At 34.2% G+C, this 23,219-nt stretch overlaps 1 protein-coding gene across 1 annotated transcript in view; it reads right to left on the minus strand.

Annotated features, from left to right (window-relative positions):
- Positions 1–23,219, minus strand: part of LOC115889082 (inactive dipeptidyl peptidase 10) — a 259,451-nt gene that overhangs the window by 68,962 nt on the left and 167,270 nt on the right. Inside the window, exon 9 of the mRNA XM_030908996.1 lies at positions 8,613–8,736. Within this exon, the coding sequence (XP_030764856.1) occupies positions 8,613–8,736 (124 nt within the window). The remainder of the gene's footprint in view (positions 1–8,612; positions 8,737–23,219) is intronic.

Genomic DNA, 23,219 nt, shown 5'->3' on the forward strand with positions numbered 1-23,219 from the left:
TGGACTTGGTGTTCGGAGGCTAGCCTCGCTCGCAACGCGCTCTTCTCCGATCTTTTTGAAAGAATCTCGGGAGACGATGCGATCGAGACGTGGTCGGGAACACCAAATGCGCGTTTTTCTTTGATCGCGTACCATGCTATCGTCTATATTCGGCAACATTCGTGCCTACATTAACCTGTACGATCCAGATCCAGAGACTGCTTTTAATTTTTCATTTTTTTCGTTTTGCGTGCATGGTGATTTCGCACATGGTGGAATATGGAAGACGAAAAACTTATAGTTTTAGTTGAAAAATACGTGGAAATATATGATCCTGTTGATAAGAACTATGCGAATCACCAAAGAAAATACAATCTTCTTCAAACAGAAGAGCCCAAAAAAAGACCACTTCCATAAAACTCATTTTATATAAACAAAAGTGACCGCGAGCAGAACTGTTGCAACTACGAAATGCGACTAATTTTTGTTTGGATCGAGACCAGCTCGACTTAGCTCGACCAAGACCGCAACCGCCTAGTGCGTTCCTTCCTATATCGTCCAGGGAATGCTAGCATTCACTAGTAAATGTGGGTTTCAAAAATAGCTGTTGAACTTTTACTGGCGTAGTCTTAGCAAATAAGTCAATGTGAGCAACTAGTAATTGTCAACAATCACTGATTTTCAACTTTTAGAATAACTAAACTAAGGAATGATATCAAAAAAATTATCCTAGTCGCGATGTAACCTTAATAAGATGACACTGTGTCGCTGTTAAATTTCGGTTTATCAGCGACATTCTATTTTTATTTAAAACATAAAAAAAAAACAAAAACGTAAAGCTATTCCGACGTTACAGGGAGGCACAAAAAGTACATTTTTACTCCGAATAGAACTGTAACGTTTTTAGTTCGTTACATGTCTTTTTTATATATAATATATGATGTCTGGCCTATCATCACCGGTTTCCCTCTCGTTCAGGCCGGATAGTTTATTTGACGCGTAATTTTTACGTTCCCTAGTCGCCAACCCTGTTATCGTTCGACACAACCCTGTTATCGCTCTGAGGAGGCGCTGTCAACATCGCTTCTGTCAACTCTCTCCGTGCTTAACCTCACTTTGTTTTGACGCTCTGTTATATCCCAGCTTTTAGAAATGGTGATTATTTAAATCTTGCTGTATAATTTGAATCAGCTGCTATTTCGAGGCTACAGGACGTAGAATTGTTAATGTTATCGGTTAGGCAAAGTTAAAAAGATTTAACCATTTAGGATAGCACTTTAATTGGAAAAAAATCCTAGTCATTTGGAAATCCGATTTAAATATTGTTTTGAATTAAAATCAAAAAAATATGATTTAAATAAAAAAATCTGTTTTATTTAATTTTTTTTTAAAAATATGATTTTTTCCAACCAAACCCTGAGTTTAATTAACACATTTTCGACATGTTTCGCTAACACGACTGACAAATATCTACTCTTATATTACTATGGTCTATTTTTATCTTTTCAGTTTGAAGAAAAATAAAAATTGACCGTAATAATATAAGAGTAAAAGTAGCACAATTATTTTATTTTTCGTTTAATTCTATATTTATTTTAGTAAAAAAAGTAAAAATAGAATTATTTTATAACTGACATAATTTAAAATTTGTTTTCATTGCCACAATTTCCCAACCAATTTTTAATATTTAAAAGACCTTTTCAAGCCGGATTAAAATTTTTGTATTTTTCCTCGACACCAACCGTTTGGGAAATTTAATAAAAAAAGAAGGCGGCAATTTTCGCCAGATTCTGTTTTTAGTGTTTTCGCAAGCATCACCGGAGGAATTCAGATCGATTCAGATTATTCATTTATGCAAATCACGTTATTTTACACCAAAAAGTCCGAGGCTTACATAGAAAATTGATATTTTACGAATGAAGCGGAACAATAACAGTAAGAATTTTAGTTTTGTAAAATCGTAAAAAGATTGTATTGTTGTATAGGAGAACCGCGTGATATTTTCTAATAAATAGCAACATTGATTTATTAGATTAAACTTCTTTCTTCTTGGTAAACCCAAATTTATTGTCTCTGTGGCTATTTATTATATGCCTATCTAGTCTAGATATTATTTATAGGAACATAAAATTTATGTCTAGATAATAACCTTTTATGTGTCTTTAATTTATATTGAATAAAAATAGTAAGGAAGGTTTGCAATAGGTACTACTATTTATATTCTCATGTTCATATATAGAAGATATATGGTACTCGGTGGCGTAGAGGTACAGGCTCTCGTCTACCAATCTCAAGGTAGTGGGTTCGAATCCTACCCCCGGCATTTCATCAGCCGACTATTTTTATTAAAATAAAAATAGTTTGGGTACCTAGGTCGACTCAGCCTTAAATGAGTATTTGGGATTTCATAATCTTGAGGTAATAATAGGCTGAGGTAATTAAGCGTAGTGCTAGCCACATTACCTTCCTTGTATACCAAACGGCTCTGGCATAGCAAGCTGTACCTTGCTACTCCCAAGGCGTCAAACGCTATATACGGGAACCATTTTTTTTTTTCGGCAGGTTTCTACTTTGAAACCGTGTGTTGCAACTACCATCGGCGTGTGATTGCAGGATGGTAGCCCGTTTCTACTACTCTAAGAAAGACCTGACGATGTTGGTTGCGTCAAGTATTACCGACTTTTGCATTTTACGGTAAGTCTTTTATTGAATTCCAATATCTTCCAGAGAATTTTTCAAATTTATTGGTATCAGTCCCATTGATGTCAGGATGATCGAAACAATTTTGACCTCGTTGAGCCGCCACATATCTTTAATTTCGCGTTTTAATTCGGTGTACTTCTCAACCTTCTCTCTATGCTTTCTATCCATATTGTGATTGTTTGGTATGGAAATATCGATGAGGAATGCATTATTATGTTGTTTGTCAATTACTGTTATGTCGGGTTTGTTATGTGGTATCGTTTTGTCAGTTATAATTCCTTTATTCCAGTATACCCTGGCCCTTGTATTCTCCACTACCGGCGCTGGCTTATATTGGTAATATCTTGTGTTTGTTTCAACTTCAAAAGAATAGTTTTTTAGTAGTTCTAAATATACTATCGTGGCTACTCTGTCATGTCTTTCCACATATTTTGTTCCCGCCAGTAGCTGACACGCTGAGAGAATATGTTCTATTGTCTCCGACTCCATTTTGCATTTCCGACACGAAACTGAGGTTATATTCTCTTTCATAATAAACTTCCTATAGCTCAGTGTAGCGGTAACCTGGTCTTGGATGCTAATCATGAAGCCCTCCGTTTCTGGAAACAAGTACCCATCGACGAGCCATTGAACAGATGCTTGTTTGTCGACCGTTTCTCGCTGCAGCTCGTTGTAAAAACGTCCATGCAAAGCTTTCGAGCCCCACTCTCTAAGTGACTGCTCTCTGTTTTTTACAGACAGGTGGCCATGGTTATCAGCGTTCAGGTTAAGTGTAGTGAGGTTGTTGTCATTGTTTGTGCTCCTAAAATATTTCCTGAGATGGTCTATCTGTTGTTTGCAAGAAGCAACCACATCGATGATTCCGCGACCTCCATCTTTTCGAGGCAAGTTTATCCTTTCCACTGCTGATCCTGGATGGTGTTTTCTAAATTTTGATAATTCCGTTCTTACCAACCTGTTGATCCGTTCCAGGTCAGTCTGTGTCCATTTTACAACACCAAATGAATACTGCAAAATTGGGATGGCATAGCTATTAATTGCTTTGGTCAGGTTTTTTGAATTAAGCTTGCTTTTTAATAGCTTTTTTAGTCGTGTCTTGAATTGACCAGTAAGTATTTCCTTAATTTTGCTATGTTCAATTTTGTTTGTCTGCAGAACTCCAAGGTATTTGTATGGATCACGGGACATCGATGCTACTTTTGTGTTTGGGTCCAATTGAAATTCAGGTCCATCAATCAATTTTCCTCTCTCAACGGTTACTGTTTGGCACTTTTTGACACCGAAGTCCATGGCAATATCAGTGCTCATCTGATAGGTGAGTTTTAGGGCAGCGTCTAGTTGCTTTTGTTTTGCCGCGTAGATTTTTAAGTCATCCATAAAGAGCAAATGGCTGATAACTTTTGAATTTTTTCCAAATTTTAAGGTAAAACCGAACCCTGTTTCTTTAAGTGTTTCGGATATTGGGTTCAGAGCAAGGCAGAACCATAATGCAGACAAGGAGTCCCCCTGGAAGATTCCTTTCTGCAATCTTATAATTCCAGATTCTATATTTGACTCTTGATGTTTGATACTTAGTGAAGTATTCCATTTGGTCATAGTATGCTGTAAGAAATTTATGACGGTATTATCGATACTGTAAATCTCCAGCACTTTTAGAAGCCAGCTGTGAGGTATTGAATCGAAGGCCTTCTGGTAATCTACGTATGCCATGCACACATTTCTTTGCCTTTGGCGTGCTTGCTCAAGCTGTACCTTCTTACCCTTAAATATGCAAATTGAATAAGGAAAGAGTGTGGAAAAATGAATCGAGATAATATTCTAATACGGTTGCGGAGCAAAGGCAACGCGGCAACAGATAAAATCGTTTTAACGACGGAGCAGAGAAATGCCGATGCTAATAGACTAGGAAACGCGAGCGAGAAAAATGACCGCGACACTTTATTACTAGCGGGCCGTTACGACTTATCGAGCTGCACACACCTCTGGCCGATTATCATTTTAAAGCCATAATTCTGATCAAGTGGGAGTTTTATAATTTCTTCTAATAGACGCGCGAGGAGAGTATAGGAGAGTCGAAGGCATTTAGAACGTTTACAACCACTACTGGTCGAAGCCTACGCCTCGAATAGCTTGGCGCTATTGAGACTAACCAGTTTGAAATGTGCAAGATCGGTTATGAGAGCCTATATAATGACGACATTACATTTACAAACTGGAAGAATAAAGTTAGAGAATGGTAATGCAATGGAGATTAAATAACTTGAGAAAAAGTATATGTTTGTCTGAATTACAGTAACATCACTTACTGTAACGTTTTTGCAACTAAAGCGCAGTCATCAGCGTATTGAAGTTCTGTGCCGAATTTTGTACGTGTTTTTGCCCTGACTCTTTTTGTTGAACAGACTGCCGTCGTATCTGTATCTAATACCCAATCCTCTTTCCTGCAGTTTGCTGACCAATATAATGAAGAGCGACTGACATGAAGATGTTGAATAGGAGAGGCGCTAAGTCACATCCCTGCCTAACTCTTTAGTGTCTATGGTAAGACCTATTCAGCAACTTTGTTATAAATTATTATAAACCAAGAACAACTGCGTTGTGAGACTCAATTTTAAATTATCAATAATAATCAAGACCTTTGAAGCAGTATTACAGAGAATCGCAACCATTGAACCCAATGCAATAAAAAGTCATTCGTACAACTTCGTCAGTTACTAATAGCCACTAGACGCTTGATTTTTAGTAATCTTTATTTTTTTACCTTAAGAAACCTTACCTTTGAAACTTACCTTTTTTACCTAAAGAAATTTCGCGATTTTTATTTTTTTTTTTCATTCAATTCTGTGAGACTTGTAGACAAACATCTACTTGTAGACCTTTATATGTTGGAATTAATGAACATAAAGATTATTTAAAAAGGGTGATTCTCGCAAAAAAGAAACATTTGTCAGCATTCATGGGACACAGAACACAGAATGGGATTTAACAATGCAAAAACTGAAATGATTGAAACGATATCTTCAAGACGAATAATAAAAGAGACTTTTTTAATCCACTCAAGCATCTGTAGAGGTCAATAATGTATTTTTTTACTACTTCATCTGGGTTTCCTACAAAGCAAGTTACTACGTATGACCCTCAGCCACCCCTCTGAGGTATTTAACACCTTGTTAGGGGAGTTTCTAAGCATCTGAGAAAGTACCACCCCACGTGTTCGCCAAGATTTAAATAATGCTCCTCCAGGTCGGCGAGGCTTTTGTCGGGCAAAATAAAGGGACCGAGTAATCCTCCCCTTGTGACATTACCACAAGAGTAAGTTAGTAATTACCACTTTAGTAAGCTGTACCTACTCCCAAGGCATCAAACGCTATATACGGGAGCTATTATTATTATTATTATTATTATTATATTCATATATTAAAGGCGGAAAGGACGTTATTACAGCATTTTGAAACGCATTTTTGTTAGATATGTTTGACGCTTCTATGACAAATTTGATTTTTTTGTAAATTTGTTGCGCTTTGAATTATTTTTTTGTTTATTCCCTACATCAGGGGGGTCCTTATATACCTCCGAAACCTAATGCATGGGATCCCCAAATAAACTTGCACCATGCAAAAGGGTCTTCCGCCATAACCACAAGACTCGTTGAGAAAAATCAACATGTAATGGTATTAGTCCAAGAACCCTGGGTGTATCAGAGACACATGTTTCAGAATTTACAAAATTCAAATTAATATCGAGGATTGTGTCAAAAAGATTGTGACTGCCTCTGCATTCTTTTCGGGTGATGCAAAGGGTAAATTATGCGAGCTCCGTAAGTACAGGAGCTCGCGCGATTCTGCAGCCAACGGCGACTACTTCTGCTATTGGGATGTGACTCCAATACGCACAATGAGGTATGGGGAAGCACTTCTACTAACACTAGAGGTGAGTGTTTACTTGAATTCCTCTTAGCATACAATCTAGCATAATTAGTTACGAGATGTGTGTCTGTCATTTTAAATGTAAAATTATATGAGGAGTTTTATCGATCATGTCCAAGCCAACTGGCTGCCGTTTCCTTACGATCATACAGTATATTATGAAATGCATGTGTGTATTAATGTGTATACGTAATATGGGTCTCCAATTATTCGACCAATTAACCGATAGTAAGCAAGAAATTGAACGAGAACTGAAAAATCGATCATGGAGCAGTCGAAGACAGAACTTGAAGCTAACACAATAAAGCTAGACATATATGCATCAAAATCAAGAGAAAAAGTTATCGTATGTACTTACGTAAAGCTGTCAGAATTTTGTATAATGATTCGGGGATATTATTTAAAATTATATATTTTTACCCCAGTGCCGCCAGTGAATTGTAGGTATATACTATCTATATACAGGGTGTTTCAAAACAAATGCGAAAAACTTCAGGGGGTGATTCCTTGTTCAAAATAAAGGGTAGTTTGCTTTATAAACGTTGGGTCAAAAGTCAACCATTAGGGAGATATCGCGGTACAAAGATGGCGGAAAAATAATGTTTTTATTTTTTATCTTGAAAAGGAAAAGAGATAGACTAATGAAATTTTACGGAAGCATTACTGTTATGAAAGCGCACTTTCTGGTAATTTTTTCACTTTTTTAAAATGAGTGGAAGGGGTTGAAATAAACTACCCCTATCATTCTTGTTAACGAAATTTAAAGAAAAATCTTATCAAACACATGCAAAAAAATTAATTTGGATAGTTTAGTTTATTTAGAAACTTTTTTATCTCTTGTGTTTTTTTGATAAAACTCACCGATTTGAAATTAAAAAATAAAATGTAAAGCATTACATGTCAGGACAAAAAACATTTTTAGATAAAGAATCTAGTGGGCAGCTGTATTTTTTTTAGGAAAAAATCTAGTCGGCCGCTGTCACTTTTTGGATGTTTCTAATATTGTTTTATTTGACATTACCCTACTGCAATACGTTATTATCTAGATTATTATTATCATTATTATCACTAGATTCTTAATCTAAAAATATTTTTAGTCCTGAAATGTAATGCTTTACATTTTATTTTTTAATTTTAAATCGGTGAGCTTTATAAAAAAAATACAAGAGATAAAAAAGTTTCTAAACAAACTAAACTATCCAAATTAATTTTTTTACATGTGTTTGATAAGATTTTTCTTTAAATTTCGTTAACAAGAATGATAGGGGTAGTTTATTTCAACCCCTTCCACTCATTTTAAAAAACCCTTTTCGTTTTCAAGATAAAAAATAAGAACATTATTTTTCCGCCATCTTTGTACCGCGATATCTCACTAATGGTTGACTTTTGACCCAACGTTTATGAAGCAAACTATCCTTTATTTTGAACAAGGAATCACCCCTGAAGTTTTTCGCATTTGTTTTGAAAAATCCTGTATATTGCAATTTAGTATTTAGTTTTTGTTTTGTTCTATTTTACGAAAGTACAAAACGGTTCTTTGTTTGTATTTAGTATTTTTTAAGAAACATATCGAATTTTGAGATTGTTTGCTACCAAAAAATTCCAAATTTCCATAACATGTGTCATAAATAGCAATGCCTTAAAATGTAAAACGAATAGTAGTTTTTCATTAAAAGGCATAAAATCCACAGAAAACTAGTTTTGCATAAAAAGACATTTTCTATAATGGTGTCTGTATGACTCCATGTCAGCATTTTTTTGTTTTAGCCAGTTGTGCTCACATTAAGATATAAAAATTTACACACCGGAAATAACGCAAAACATTTACGCGCAGTATTCAGAATTAAATTAGTCCCCACGGTGAAACGTAACACGCTATCGAATCGTGACTATTACTGCGGTAAAAGTTAGTCAAACATAAAGGAAATAGAAAAAAAAAGGATACGGGCCATAAAGATAAAAGCCAGGCATGTGGGATCCCGGGAGGGAAAACATATTGCTTACCTCTTTGCAGTCCCACTTGGGACTCGAACATATTGTGATCACAGATAAGTTTTGTGGCCTGTTCAACCATACCACCGATATTTCCGTTAGGCTGATCCAGGATACCGCCGTGAAGTAATAATCGCTGAAACAGAAATAAAACAAGGATAAAGATTATGTAAATATATAATACAAAAATATCGCTTAAAAATCCGGTAAATCGATATGATTGGTTATTAGTATATAGAAAAAGCAGACATAAAATACCCCCATCCCATCTAAGTTCCAACTTCAGGAAGCTTAAATACTTTGAAGTTTCAATCATATTTAATATAATAATAATAGCTCCCGTATATAGCGTTTAACGCCTTGGGAGTAGCAAGGTACAGCTTGCCATACTAGAGCCGTTCGGTGTACAAGGAAGGTAATGTGGCTAGCACTACGCTTCAACCGCCTATTATTATCTCAGGATTGTGAATCCCAAGTACTCATTTAAGGCTGAGTCGACCTAGGTACCCAAACTATTTTTATTTTAATAAAAAATAGTCCGCTGATGAAATGCCGGGTGTGGGATTCGAACCCACTACCTTCAGATTGGTAGACGAGAGCCTATACCTCTACGCCACCGAGCACCTATATATTTAATATAATGTTAGATTTACTAAGAAAGAAACCCTTTATACGTTTTTTATAAAACATTTCTCTCAATTTTGAAAGCAAAATTCTATGCGTTCCATATTGGGGCATCCAGATAATGGAGGTATATGCAAAAAGCAAGCACTTGTCTCAATTACGGTTTATATTTGATGTAAATCTTCCCTTCGTCTAGGGTTTTAACACACTGTCACCGATGGCGACGAAAAACAATAACTAATAAATTTGAAATCGAAGGGACATATCACATTAATCTGGCTTATTACAAAACACAGAACAACAGCCTTCTCTGATTACGAACGGATTACAGTTGAAACGGCGATTAATTTATTATTTCCATTTGCTACTCAAAAGCCATTCTCAACGAATATCGCTGAATTCAAGGATGCCTTGTTTGACATTTGAACTTTAACGTCTGTCTCGCCTACTCTTCTCTTTGAAAATCGAACAGATAAAAGGATCCACAGGGTTGATCCTAACCTACTTATTATACATAGGATACGATTTCTTATATAAATGATAAGATATTTAGGCACGTGTCTTTATCGGCGATTTAGAATATTGGAAAACAGATTTATATTTTATTTGACTTATGAGGAATGCAATATCACATTTTTTACAGGGTATCTTAAATTCGAAGGGTCTACAGAAATAAATCCCTCGAATAGCAATGAATGGGTCACGAGTGAGAAGAGCTGACAAAATATGCTTCACCAAAATTACACAGTGGTACCTGAGAAGTAAAAAAGCACCAAAGGTCGCACTTATCTATAATTGGACTATGAGATTAGAAAGCAAACCGAAACAAAATAAATGGCATCAGAGAGAATAGCCAAAAACTTAGGGGCAAATGAAATAATAATATGCAGAGGCCATCATCGTATTTACGAGGTGAATATAACAATGACTGTTTTAATAATAATATCAAATTACATACAAATCGATTAAACATCCTTAACTTATCAACGGGGATTTTAATAATCAAATTATCAGAACAAAACAGAGAAAACATTATCTTCCAATAAATTAACAAAGCACTTGGTTAATTACCGTATTGCAAATCCGGCGTATTGCAAAACACAATACAACAGTCCTCTCTTATTACGAACGGATTACAGTTGAAGCGGCAATTAATTTATCACCTCTATTTGCTACATAAAAGCTATTCTCAGTGAATATCGCTGAATTCAAGGAAGCCTTGTTTGACATTTGAACTTTAACGTCTGTCTCGCCTACTCTTCTCTTTGGAAATCGAACAGATAAAAGGATCCACAGGATTGATCTTAACCTGCTATGTTATACATAGGATATTATTTCTTATCTAAATGATAGATATTTAGACACGTGTCTATATCGACGATTCAGTTTATTGGAAAACACTTATTTAAAATGGGACTATGAGATTAGAAAGCAAACCGAAACAAAATAAATGGCCTCAGAGAGAATAGCCAAAAACATAGGAGAAAATGAAATAATAATATGCAAACAGGGAGACATTATCGTATTTACGAGATGAATAAGGGTACATATGATGTTAATGACGATATTGATAGTAACAATGATTGTTTTAAGAATAATATCAAATTTCATACAAATCGATTATAAACATCCTTAGCTTATCAACTGGGATTTTGATAATCAAATTATCAGAAAAAAAAACAGAGAAAAACATTATCTTCCAATAAAACAACAAAGCACTTGGTTAATTACGGTTTATATTTGATCTCAATCTTCCCTTCATTAAGGGAAGAAACTGTCACCGATGATGATAAAAAACAACAACTAATAAATTTTTGGAAAAAGAATAGATAAAAAGATCCACAGTGTTGATCCTAACCTGCTATATTATACATAGGATACGATGTCTTATATAAATGAAAGATATTTAGGCACGTGTTTTTATCGACGATTATTATATTAAAAGACAGATTTATATTTTATTTGACTTATTTGAAGTGCAATACCACATCTTTTACAGGGTTTGGTTTTTTTTTGGTTTTCAAATTATCAGAACAAAACTGAGAAAAACATTATCTGCCAATAAAACAATAAAGCACTTGTTTAATTACTGTTTATATTTGATCTAAATATTTCCTTCATTAAGGGCAAAAACTGTCACCGATGACGACGAAAATCAACTACTAATAAATTTGTAATCGAGAGGACATATCACATTAATCCGGCGTATTACAAAACACAACTCAACACTCCTCTCTTATTACGGACGAATTACAGTTGAAGCGGCAATTAATTTATCACCTCCATTTGCTACACAAAAGCCGTTCTCAGTGAATATCGCTGAATTCAAGGATGCCTTGTTTGACATTTGAACGTCTGTCTCTCTCTTAACTTTAACGTTTGTCTACTCTTCTCTTTGGAAATCGAATAGATAAAAGGATCCTCAGGGTTGGCATAACCTGCTATATTATACATAGGATATTATTTCTTATCTAAATGATATATATTTAGGCACGTGTCTTTGTCAAGTGCAGTACTACATCTTTTACAGGGTATCTCAAATTCGAAGGCTTTACAGAAATAAATCCCTCAAATAGCAACGAATGGGTCACGGGCGAGAAAAGATGAAAAAATATGGATCACCAAAATTAAGTGGCACCTGAGAAGGTGCTGAGAAATAAAAAAGCACCAAAAGTCACAGATGGTTACTAATCTAAACTGGGACTATGAGATTAGAAGGCAAAAAAAGAAGGCTGAAACAAAATAAAGGGCCTCAGAGAGAATAGCGAAAGACATAGAATCAAATGATATGAATCTACGCAAATAGGAAAATATCATCGTATTTACCGGATATATATAAGGCTACATATGATGATAATTATGATTATGATAACAACAATTATTATTTTAATAATAATATTATCAAATTACATAAAAATCGATTATAAACGTCCTTAATTTATTAATCAAATTATCAGAACAAAACAAGAAAAACATTATCTTTCAGTAAAATAACAAAGCACTTGCCTTAATTACTGTTTACATTTGATCTAAATCTTCCCTTGATCAAGGGTTTTAGCACATTGTCACCGATGACGAGGAAAAATTACAATTAATAAATTTGAAATCGAGAGGACATATCATATTAATCCGGCGTATTGCAAAACACAATACAACAGCCCTCTCTTATTACGAAGGGATTGCAGTTGAAGCGGCAATTAATGTATCACCTCCATTTGCTACACAAAAGCTATTCTGAGTGAGTATCGTTGAACTCAAGGATATATTTATTACATTATTTGACATTTGAACTTTAACGTCTCTCTGGTCTACTCTTCTCTTTGGAAATCGAATAGATAAAAGGATCCACAGGGCTGATCCTAACCTGTTATATTATACATAGGATACGATTTCTTATATAAATGATAGATATTTAGGCACGCGTCTTTATCGACAATTTAGAATATTGGAAACCAAATTTATATTTTATTTGACTAATGAGAAGTGCAATACCACATTTTTTTACAGGGTAACTCAAATTCGAAGGGTCTACAGAAATAAATCCCTCATGGGTCACGGGTGAGAAGAGCTGACAAAATATGCTTCATCAAAATTACACAGTGGTACCTGAGAAGTAAAAAAGCACCAAAGCACCACTTATCTAAAATTGGACTATGAGATTAGAAAGCAAACTGAAACAAAATAAACGGCATCAGAGACAATAGCCAAAAACTTATAATAATATGCAGAGGGAGATATCGTATTTACGAGATGAATATAACAATGATTGTTTTAATAATAATATCATATTACATACAAATCGATTTATCAAATTATCAGAACAAATCAGAGATAAACATTATCTTCCAATAAAACAACAAAGCACTTGGTTAATTACAGTTTATATTTGATCGAAATCTCCCCTTCATTAAGGGAACAAACTGTCACCGATGGCGACCAAAAACAACAACTCATATATTTGAAATCGAGGGGACATATCACATTAATACCGCGTATTGCAAAACACAATACAACCGCCCTCTCTTGCTACAAACGGATTACATTTGAAGCGGCAATTAATTTATCACCTCCACTTGGCTACACAAAGCTATTCTCAGCGAACAAGGATGCCTTGTTTGACATTTCAACTTCAACGTCTGTCTCGCCTACTCTTCTCTTTGGAAATCGAACAAATAAAAAGATCCACAGGGTTGATCCTAATTTGCTATATTATACATAGGATACGATTTCTTATATAAATGATAGATATTTAGGCACGTGTGTTTATCGACGATTCAGTTTAATGGAAAACAGATTTATATTTTATTTTTTGAAGTGCAATACCACATCTTTTACAGGGAATATCAAATTCGAAGGGTCTACAGAAAATCCCTCAAATCGCAATGAATGTGTCATGAGCTTCACCAAAATTACACAATGGTACCTGTGAAGATGCTGATAAGATGCTGAGAAGTAAGAAAGCACCAAAAATCACTCTAATCTATACTGGGACTATGAGATTAGAAAGAAAACCGAACCAAACAAAATAAAGGGTTTCAGAGACAATAGCGAAAGACATCAATGATATCAAACTATGCAAAAAGGAAAATATCATCGTATATTTACCGGATAAATAAGGCTATATATGATGATAATGACGATTATGATAACAACAATTATTATTTTAATAGTAATATTATCAAATTACATTACAAATCGATTATAAACGTCCTTCACTTATCAATGGGGATTTTAATAATCAAATAATCAGAACAAAACCAGAAAATCATTATCTTTCAATAAAATTACAAAGCACTTGCCTGAATTACAGTTTATATTTGATCTACATCTTCCCTTCATCAAGGGTTTTAGCACATTGTCACCGACGACGACAAAAAACAACAACTAATAAATTTGAATTCAAGGGGACATATCACATTAATCTCGCATATTGCAAAACACAATAAAACAGCCCTCTCTTATTACTAACGGATAACAGTTGAAGCGGCAATTAATTTTTCACCTCCATTTGCTACGCAAAATCCATTCTCAAATAATATCGCTGAATTGAAGGATGTCTTGTTTGACATTTGAACTTTAACGTCTGTCCCGCCTACTTTTCTTTTTGGAAATCGAGCAGATAAATGATTCCTCGGTGTTGATCCTAACCTGCTATATTATACATAGAATACGACTTCTTATACGAATGATCCATATTTAGGCACGTGTATTTATCGATTATTTGGTATGGTACCAGATGTATGAAAATTTAATTTTTTGATGTACAGGATATCCCATTTTTGTATGTTTTGGAGTGTTACTCGTGTACAAGTGAAGCTCCAAAGATGCGATTTTCACATGACCGTTCTACCGTTTATGTTGAACGTTTGTTCCTGTCTGGTAAAACTAACTGGTATTTACTAGAAGTTTTATCTGGGGTTTTATTAGTTAGTATAGTTAATATAGTTAGTTAGTTAGTTAGTGAGTCTTCTACCGTTTAGTGAGCCTCTTACCGTTTTTCTAGTTTTTTAACCCTCGAGCGGGCGCGTCCGGAATTTTGTACCGCAATTTTACTAATTTTGTTAAAACAAAATATCGAGGGGTAAACCACAGGATAAAATCTGTATACTAATTCCCAAAATTTATACTAATTCCCCTAATTCCCAACTAATTCCTCTAATTCCCAAAGTAATTTCCCTAATTCCCAATTAATTCCGCTAATTCCCAACTAATTCCACTAATTCCCCTAATTCCCAACTAATTCCCCTACTATTACTAATTTCCTCACCGAATAACTTACATAAACTAGACCACACATGATGGTAAGTTATTCAACAAATGTCTATAGTGTTTGCTGTAGATATAACCCTCGGTTTTGAAATAAATAAACTCTAAACAAATACCATATTTTTTTATAAAAAAAACATAAAAAAAGTTAAAGAACTGAACACATTTCTTGTGGAATATTTTGATATTATCGAACAAAATTAAACGGTTATTATTTTTTAAATGCTTCATACCTTCTCCTGATATTTATTTGATCTGTCCGCTTCAACTGGAATGGGCCATCACCAATCAAATTTATAGGACCGTAAATAATAAATTCTTTATGAACGATATCGGTGTCTTCCTGCTTGGGCCAAATAAAGGTTGATTCTCACTATACCGTCCGTTTCCATTCCATATCCATTCCATATCCGTTCCGTATCAGTTCCATACTTTTTATTATACAAATTATATCATTACGAAAGTTTTATTTTAAAAATTTGTATCTTTTGATAAAGGTAATAGATTTAATTTAGAGGTGAAAAATTTAATAAATATCCGCAATATTTTAACAGAGCTGGTACAAATGTAAGAACTTGACAACGCTGTTTCCGATACGCTTCAGTCCGTCCGACAAAAAATGTATGGAACAGAAGGGAAACGGAACGGATAGTGTGCATTGTCCTATTCATTTACATGATATAATATTTTATGTAAACGGAAGGGAAAGGGAAGGGAGCTGATATGGAAGGTATAGTGAGAATCGACCTTTAAACTGTCGAGCTCTGCTTTCAGAAACCTAAATTTATAATTTGTATTTCCTCTATCTTCAATCATTCGACCAATAAACCACGACTGGTCATAGAAAACCGCGTAATAGTTTACTAAATGTATATCGAGTCCATCAGTTTCCGATAAATTGGAGCAGCAGTACGATGACTTTTTAATAATCGAAAATTTCTTGCCAAGAGTGAGTTGTATATAAGGTGATTTTTTCGATATGCTATGTACTTTTTGTGATAAATCTTTTAACTTATGGAACTTGTTTCCAAAGAATCATCACATTCGCGATTAGGGATCTCGTTAGAAATTAAGTCCGCGACCTTGTCCATAATTATACAATCTTCATTATTGACACAATTTGCTACATCTTGGTCAATTTCATTTTCCTCGGAATTTTCGTTAAGTTCAACATCGTCTTCGTCAATATCTTCGTTGTCCTAGCCATTTTTCTTCAGTCTTGTAAATAATGGTATCTGCATATATTTCCAGTCGTTTTCCTTGGCATTGATTCCAAAACGATTCATATCTTCTACGACCATTTGGAGAGCTTCTTCGACTATAATTTTGATATCCAAGTTGAGAACTTCTTCTTCCAGTGGTAATTTTTCTTCATTCAGTCTATTTTTTAATCTACTGTCTTCTCTTGAAAATGCAAAAGTTCCCCTTAGATCATTTATGGTATAATTTATTGTGCTAATTCTTTCAATTCGGTGCAGCATATCCTTTATACTAAAATTGATTACTGTTGAATAAATAGAGGTCATGGATTTTGCAGAACGAAATAAGGATTCACAGGCTTGGCTACCAAGAATGCCGATGCTTAATATTTCTCGTCTTAACTCGGAGTTTTTAATCATTAGTAACAGTTTAGCAGTCGTACGAGAAGGTTGTGTTACCGATCGTGCGTTTTGTCTGCCGGTTATTGAACGTTTTGTTTTGTTTTGATTTGACTTGTTTTTGTTCCTGACCCGAAATCAACTCAAAGTTCACTGTTCGTTTAAACTTGACTTTGTTTACTTGTGTTAGTTTTTTGCAACATTAATTTACCAGATGCGAAATAGCCGAATACGCAAAACAGTGCTGGAATCGAGGAACGACGATTTAACGAAATTCATAAGTTTAAGATACGCCACACTCCCTTTACTTTTTGGAATTTCCTTATTAAGTTGTTCAATTACTATCAGACTACACTTTTTTTCTGCGGAGGCAAAATTAATCTTGTCTTCATTTTTGAGTATTTATCTTTTGAAACCTTTAGGACCAATTCCCTGAAATGATCCGAGGTGGCAGTGTATTTTCCAATCGGTAGATTTATTTTCGGTTTTAGGAAACGTCTACGCATTTTTGTTAAAATATGAGTGGTATCCTGTACATAGCATTCTTCATTTTGTCTATGCTACACTCGAGGGGTGTCTCACTCGGTTAAAAAATGTACACGTACTGCCAAAATTAGCTTTCACTATCAAGCGACTGCCAATGACTACGAAGAAGACTGCCATGTAATTATTATAGGCGACTGCCATAAGACTGCCAATGACTGCCAGCGACTGCCAAGAAAATGTACATGTAATTCCAATAGTGAGACATCCCTCGGCTACACTGATACCACTCCCAGTCTAGAAGTGACGAAGAATGTAGGGGCTCTGCAGCTTGTGTGTGGAATATGTTTTTTTTTCTGCTAAAGGAGATACCAAATCAGTATTTAAACGCATAGCCCTTAAAAGACGAGGGGCCTTTAAAATCAAATTCACCTTCTTGTAGGGCGTCGTTTTTTGCGTCCACGAATCTATTAATTCTAGAAATTGAGGGTAAGCTATTTTCAAATTTGATTGTAGTGTTTCGTAAAGTAACCTGCGACATAAAAGAAATACACCACGAATTTTTTTGTAGCCTCATCGTACCTATTTTGATTGTTTGAGCAAGTATAATTTTTGAGTGATACATCTTGCAAAGTTTTGAGAAGTCGCGGTATATCAGTCTTTTGGTCAGTTTCTAATTCACTTATATTCTCCAAAAGTTCCTTCGCTAGTTCACTGTTTGTAATGATTATTTCGCTCACTTTTTCAGTGACGAAAAAGTAATCCGTGATTAAACTTTGGTCATCTACCAATTGTTTTCTAGGTCGTCTCTCCCTCTCACACCTTTGATATTTTTTTCTATTCCATTTAGATAGAACATTATCCTCATTCTGGATATCGATTTTGTGTAATTTTTTCAATGAAGTATTTGTATCGATGCAGTTACTATCATCTATAAGCTAACAAATTCCCCACTAAATTCCTCTAATTCCCCACTAATTCTTCACTAATCCCCCACTAATTCCTCTAATTTCCTACTAATTCCCCGCTAATTCTTCTAATTCCCTAGTAATTCCTCTAATTCCCTACTAATTCCCCACTAATTCCTAGAGGTTGTACACCAAAATTCCCCTGCGAAATACCCCTCGCAAAATATCCATTGGACGGAGGGCGGTGGAGCCATTAATGGGCTCTTTCACAAAAAATAAAATACCCAATTCAAGCACAAAATCTGAAATAGAAGACTATTTTCAGTATATTTATCCAAAAAAAATTAGTTCCATGACATTGAGTAATTTTTATAGGCCCTCTAAATTGCTTTAATTTGGAATAATTAAATTAAAGTGCCAATTGATGACGTATAAAAAATACGCCCAATCACATTGCAGAACCGTGCTCGTGCGCCAGCCAACAACTGGCAACATTGCGATTTGATTTGACGTGCACGTTGAATAATAAATTTGAGGTAAAATTTTTTGTTTACACCGTTTGTGAAAGCTTGTAATCAAATTTTAAGTTTTAAATTGTTATTTTTTGATAATTTGTTCCATCATGGTCGTACCAGAACCAGAATTCGACAGGGCGTCATCTGATAACCTTACGCAGGTCAGCATGGTGGCCCGGCGCTGTTGCCGCTTTTCAACATGCCAGGTGTGACGTATTAAAAATAAAGTGCTGATTTTTATTCTGGGCTTTTTTGTTTTTACTTATTTTCTTAAGAACGACTTCAAGTTTTTCGAAAGTGAGATAGCAAAAAATTTTAGAATTAATTGCTTTATTCAGTTATGCGAATTCCAAAATATAGTGAAAGAGCCCATTATTCTTATTTAGGGATATTTGACATGGGTCGTAGTAGTTGTGTATCCAGCGACTTTGGTTCAGTAGCAATTCTGCCGTAAACCTGGCAACTACAGAAGTTGCGGTTAGGTTGTAGATTAAATTACAGAGTACTTCAAAAATATAAATACGGTGCGGAGTACCGCTTCGCGCCCGGTCGCATATTCGGAATTCGCCGACACATTAGCCGCTCGGGATAGTTCGGGTGCTGCGTAAAGTACCGACGTATTAGACTAATACGTCGGCGATTTACGATGCGCTCAAAATATTGTTGCTTTCTTTGCAAGTTTGTAAATTGGATTAATTTGATCTGCATCTGTAATGGGTATTCGCATTTTTTTATGATCAATCAGTAATCGTCTGTTTTCATTGTTTTCCAGTGATTAACACATTTCGAGCAGATTGCTAATTCAAAAACATGGATTTTAAGACATTACTAGCTGTACCTGATAAATAAATACCCACGATAAACTGAGGTTGCAGATTATTGATAAAAACAGATTTTAGATATGTTTGTTTTTGCAAAAAAAATCAATAATAACAGTAATGTTATGAATGTATCATTAATACAAAATAAATAGTAATAGCACATATAACATGCTTTTGTTTATACTGCGCAAAAGTCTTATGCGCTTTCATGTGAATGCTAGGTATACCATACGATCGAAAAAAATGGCGTCAGAGCTGGCTTGGAATTAAAGATAGCTGTCATTTTATATGTAAAATTATATAAGGAATGACAATGATCGTCATTTCCAAACCAACTAGACGCTGTTTTTTTTCGATCATTTGGTACTTGTGATAAGTCTTAAAATTTAACTTACCCTTTATTAAGGCTCCAATCATTCTATTATCGGCATGGAAGCTTAAAAATGGTTCAGAGTAAATTTTAGTTTATTTTTATTTTATTATAGAATGGATAACTGCCTTGGTAAATGTTACAAAAGAAATTTTTGAAATAGTTTCATAAACATTTTGAGATTAGCTCTGAGACTACGACTAATAAGCATTTAAGAGATTTTATCACTGCCATTTTGATGGCAAACAAGAGAAAAATAGGAAAGCGAGCCGCAAAAGAACTTAGACTAGGCGAAATATAGACTGTCCAGTAAAATTATTTGTAACTATAAAACAATTTCTTTCAGACACAAAATTAAAAAAATATGGGATTAGGAGGTAATTAATCCAAAAAATAAAAATATGTCTTAATTTTTTTCTATTCATATATTTTTAGATACTATGTTTTTCTTAGACTTGTTTAGTAATTTCTATATACAGAGTAATCCACCATCATTTCGCCATTCATAATTTATTTAACAGAAAGTATTTTTTTAAATTAACAACATTTTAGTTAGAATTTTATACTAAAAATGACAAATTGAAAATTGCTTCATAAAATTTTTGAAAATCATATTGCTTATTTTAAATGGAATACACCGTAAAATTTAATTTTAGTATTAAAAATAATTTCTGTTCAAGTCTAGTTTTGTATTATTTTCTAACAGTTCTCGATTTACCATAAGCTATACTGTAATACAATATGCAGGCAACAGTATTTTGTTTTCGTAAATCACCGACGCATAAGAGTTAGGACTAGTCTAATACGTCAGTACTTATTATCAACCGTCCGTCGCTGTACCCGACCTAATCCGAGCGGCTAATGTGTCGGCGAATTACGAATATGCCGCCCGGTCGTGTGATTTTACGGTCGTGTGAAGTACGCCCCTGCCAGAAGGATAATGAACCTGAAAAGAAGAAACATGGAATTTTACTAGAAAATTGTATATTTATGATTTAAAGTTCTTTTGCAAACAGGCAAATCTAATTGTGTAAATAGTATTCTTTGGTACCTACTAATCATGAAATATATCTAAACAAATTTATAAAAATACTGAACAACGTATACTGAAGAAACTATGTAAAAATACACTCAGATGCAAAAAAAACGCAACGGAGAAATTTTTGCCCAAATTTAAAGTGTTATATTATTATTGGGTATTTTCATGATTTTTTAGCAAGCTGTACATACATATTATTACAGTTAGGGGTTGGAACCTTTGGTGTTACACAGCAAAATTAAAAACTAAATCACCACAATACACCTAAACACTTTTACTTTTACACTGGACGCGCGTTTCGCTAACCATGTTAGCATCATCAGCAGATGATTAAACTACTAAGTTAAGATACTACATAAACAGTAATAAATATTGTAAAAAATAACCTAATACTTTGTATTGCCTTCCTTGGCTACTATAACTGCCTGTATACGTCCGTTTATATTGTCATCGAGGCTGTATATATCATATTGTGTTATGTTTTCCCATTCTTCTTTAAGAACACAGCGAAGTTCATTTAATGAAGCTGGTACAGCTTAGCGACCTCTAACCCTCCTGACAAGCATTTACCAAACTTCGAACATGATGGGCAATTTATAGTAGTATATAGTTCAAAATATCTTATCCACAATTCACGCACGTCCACAATTGTGTATTCTGCTCCCATAATCTCCCTTACTCTGTTGTTGGTTATTTGTTCTCTTTTCGATTTTCCAGCAGATCTCCTCCAGTAATCAATTTCGGTCGCTAATAGCATGTTCTGTGTTCTGCTTTTCAACTGCCATACTTCGCTTCCGTAAGTTTTTATGCTTTTCACTACCGTATTATATATGTTCTTCTTATTAGCTTTAGAGATTCCTTGATCCCACAGTACACCATTCAATATAGATATTGCCCTTCTGCCTTGCATTATTCGATCTTTTATACCCTTGTCGAGTTTTCCATCGTTAGTTATTTTTAATCCGAGATATTTATATTTGTCACAGTTTTTTTATCACGCTTCCATCCTCTAAGACTATGTTCTCTTGTGGCCCCCCTACAGTCATACATTCAGTTTTGGTGATATTTACCTCCTACCCCCATTTCTTATACTCCTCTTTCGGTCGTCCGAAAACGGGTGTATAGGGTGTCCTCATTAGAATGTTCTGAACCGACTATATATATATATATAGCTTGTTGCAGGTCTATTTTGAATAGTATAGGAGATAGGCAACATCCCTGCTTGAGGCCTTTTGTAATTTTTATGCTTTCTGACAATGAGTCTCGTATTTTTATACTAGCTGTGGTGTACTGGTATAAGCATGTACGGTGGTATAAGTTCTTAACTGATTTAAGTAGGTTGACATTTATATTAGTTATTTCCAACGTTTCCCACAATTTATTTAATGGTATGCTGTCATAAGCCTTTTGGAGGTCTATATATAGTAAGTGTACTTATTGATCTTTTGTCGCTTTTTTCTCTAAGACCTGTGTTATGGTAAACAGATGATCCACAGTAGACTTTTCCGCTCTAAAACCCGCCTGTTCTTCTATTTCTATCTCTTTCTATTCAACAACTCATATGGTTTGGTCATGTGCAACGAATGCCCGATCACAGAATACCAAAACAAATTTTATTGTGGACACCTCGAGGCAGAAATAAAAGAGGAAGGCCGCGACGAAGCTGGAGGGAGGGTGTGGATAAAGAACTAGAAAATAGAGAAATACCTGATGATCTCTGGCTAAATAGACAAGAGTGGAGGTTAGGTGTCGGAAGAATGTTCTGAACCGACTATATATATATATATATATATATATATATATATATATATATATATATATATATATATATATATATATATATATATATATATATATATATATATATATATATATATATATATATATATATATATATATATATATATATATATATATTTATATATATCATATATATATATGAACTTAATTAGAACACACGAAATTATTGCACAGGGTGTTTTAAAGTTAACCCCTCGATTAACCCTGTTAATATGCCAAACACTAAAGTTTATAAAAAACTGAGTTAAAGAATTAAAGTTGATAAAATTATAATATACAGCTTGCTAAAAAAATCATGAAAATAGATCTAAACATAACAAAAATATTTTAAATTTGACCAAAAATTTCTCTGTTGCGTTTTTTTTGCATCTGAGTGTTTTAGATTTTTAAACGCATATTATTAAAGATGGGGTAATTGTCCATATTATTTAAGTAAGCTAAATGACAGTTTTAGTGTAAAACTGAATGATCTCGTCAGTTATCTAGACAGGTTTCCATCATATTTCAGTGGAATTACGGGAAAAAAAAATGAGTTGACAGAATACTCATAAAATAGCTCGTAAAATAGTAATGCATTTCAGTCGTGCAAAATTTATTTCAGTCCAAACATTAAATGCTAGAAATAATCGTTTGAGATTTGACCTTTTCTATAATTCTATCCCTTCGATCATTTTATTGTAAAGGTAAACAGATAA

The sequence above is a fragment of the Sitophilus oryzae genome, unplaced genomic scaffold (genome assembly GCF_002938485.1).
Source record: "Sitophilus oryzae breed Bouriz unplaced genomic scaffold, Soryzae_2.0 scaffold_810_pilon_pilon, whole genome shotgun sequence".
NCBI classification, from domain to species: Eukaryota; Metazoa; Arthropoda; class Insecta; order Coleoptera; family Curculionidae; genus Sitophilus; species Sitophilus oryzae.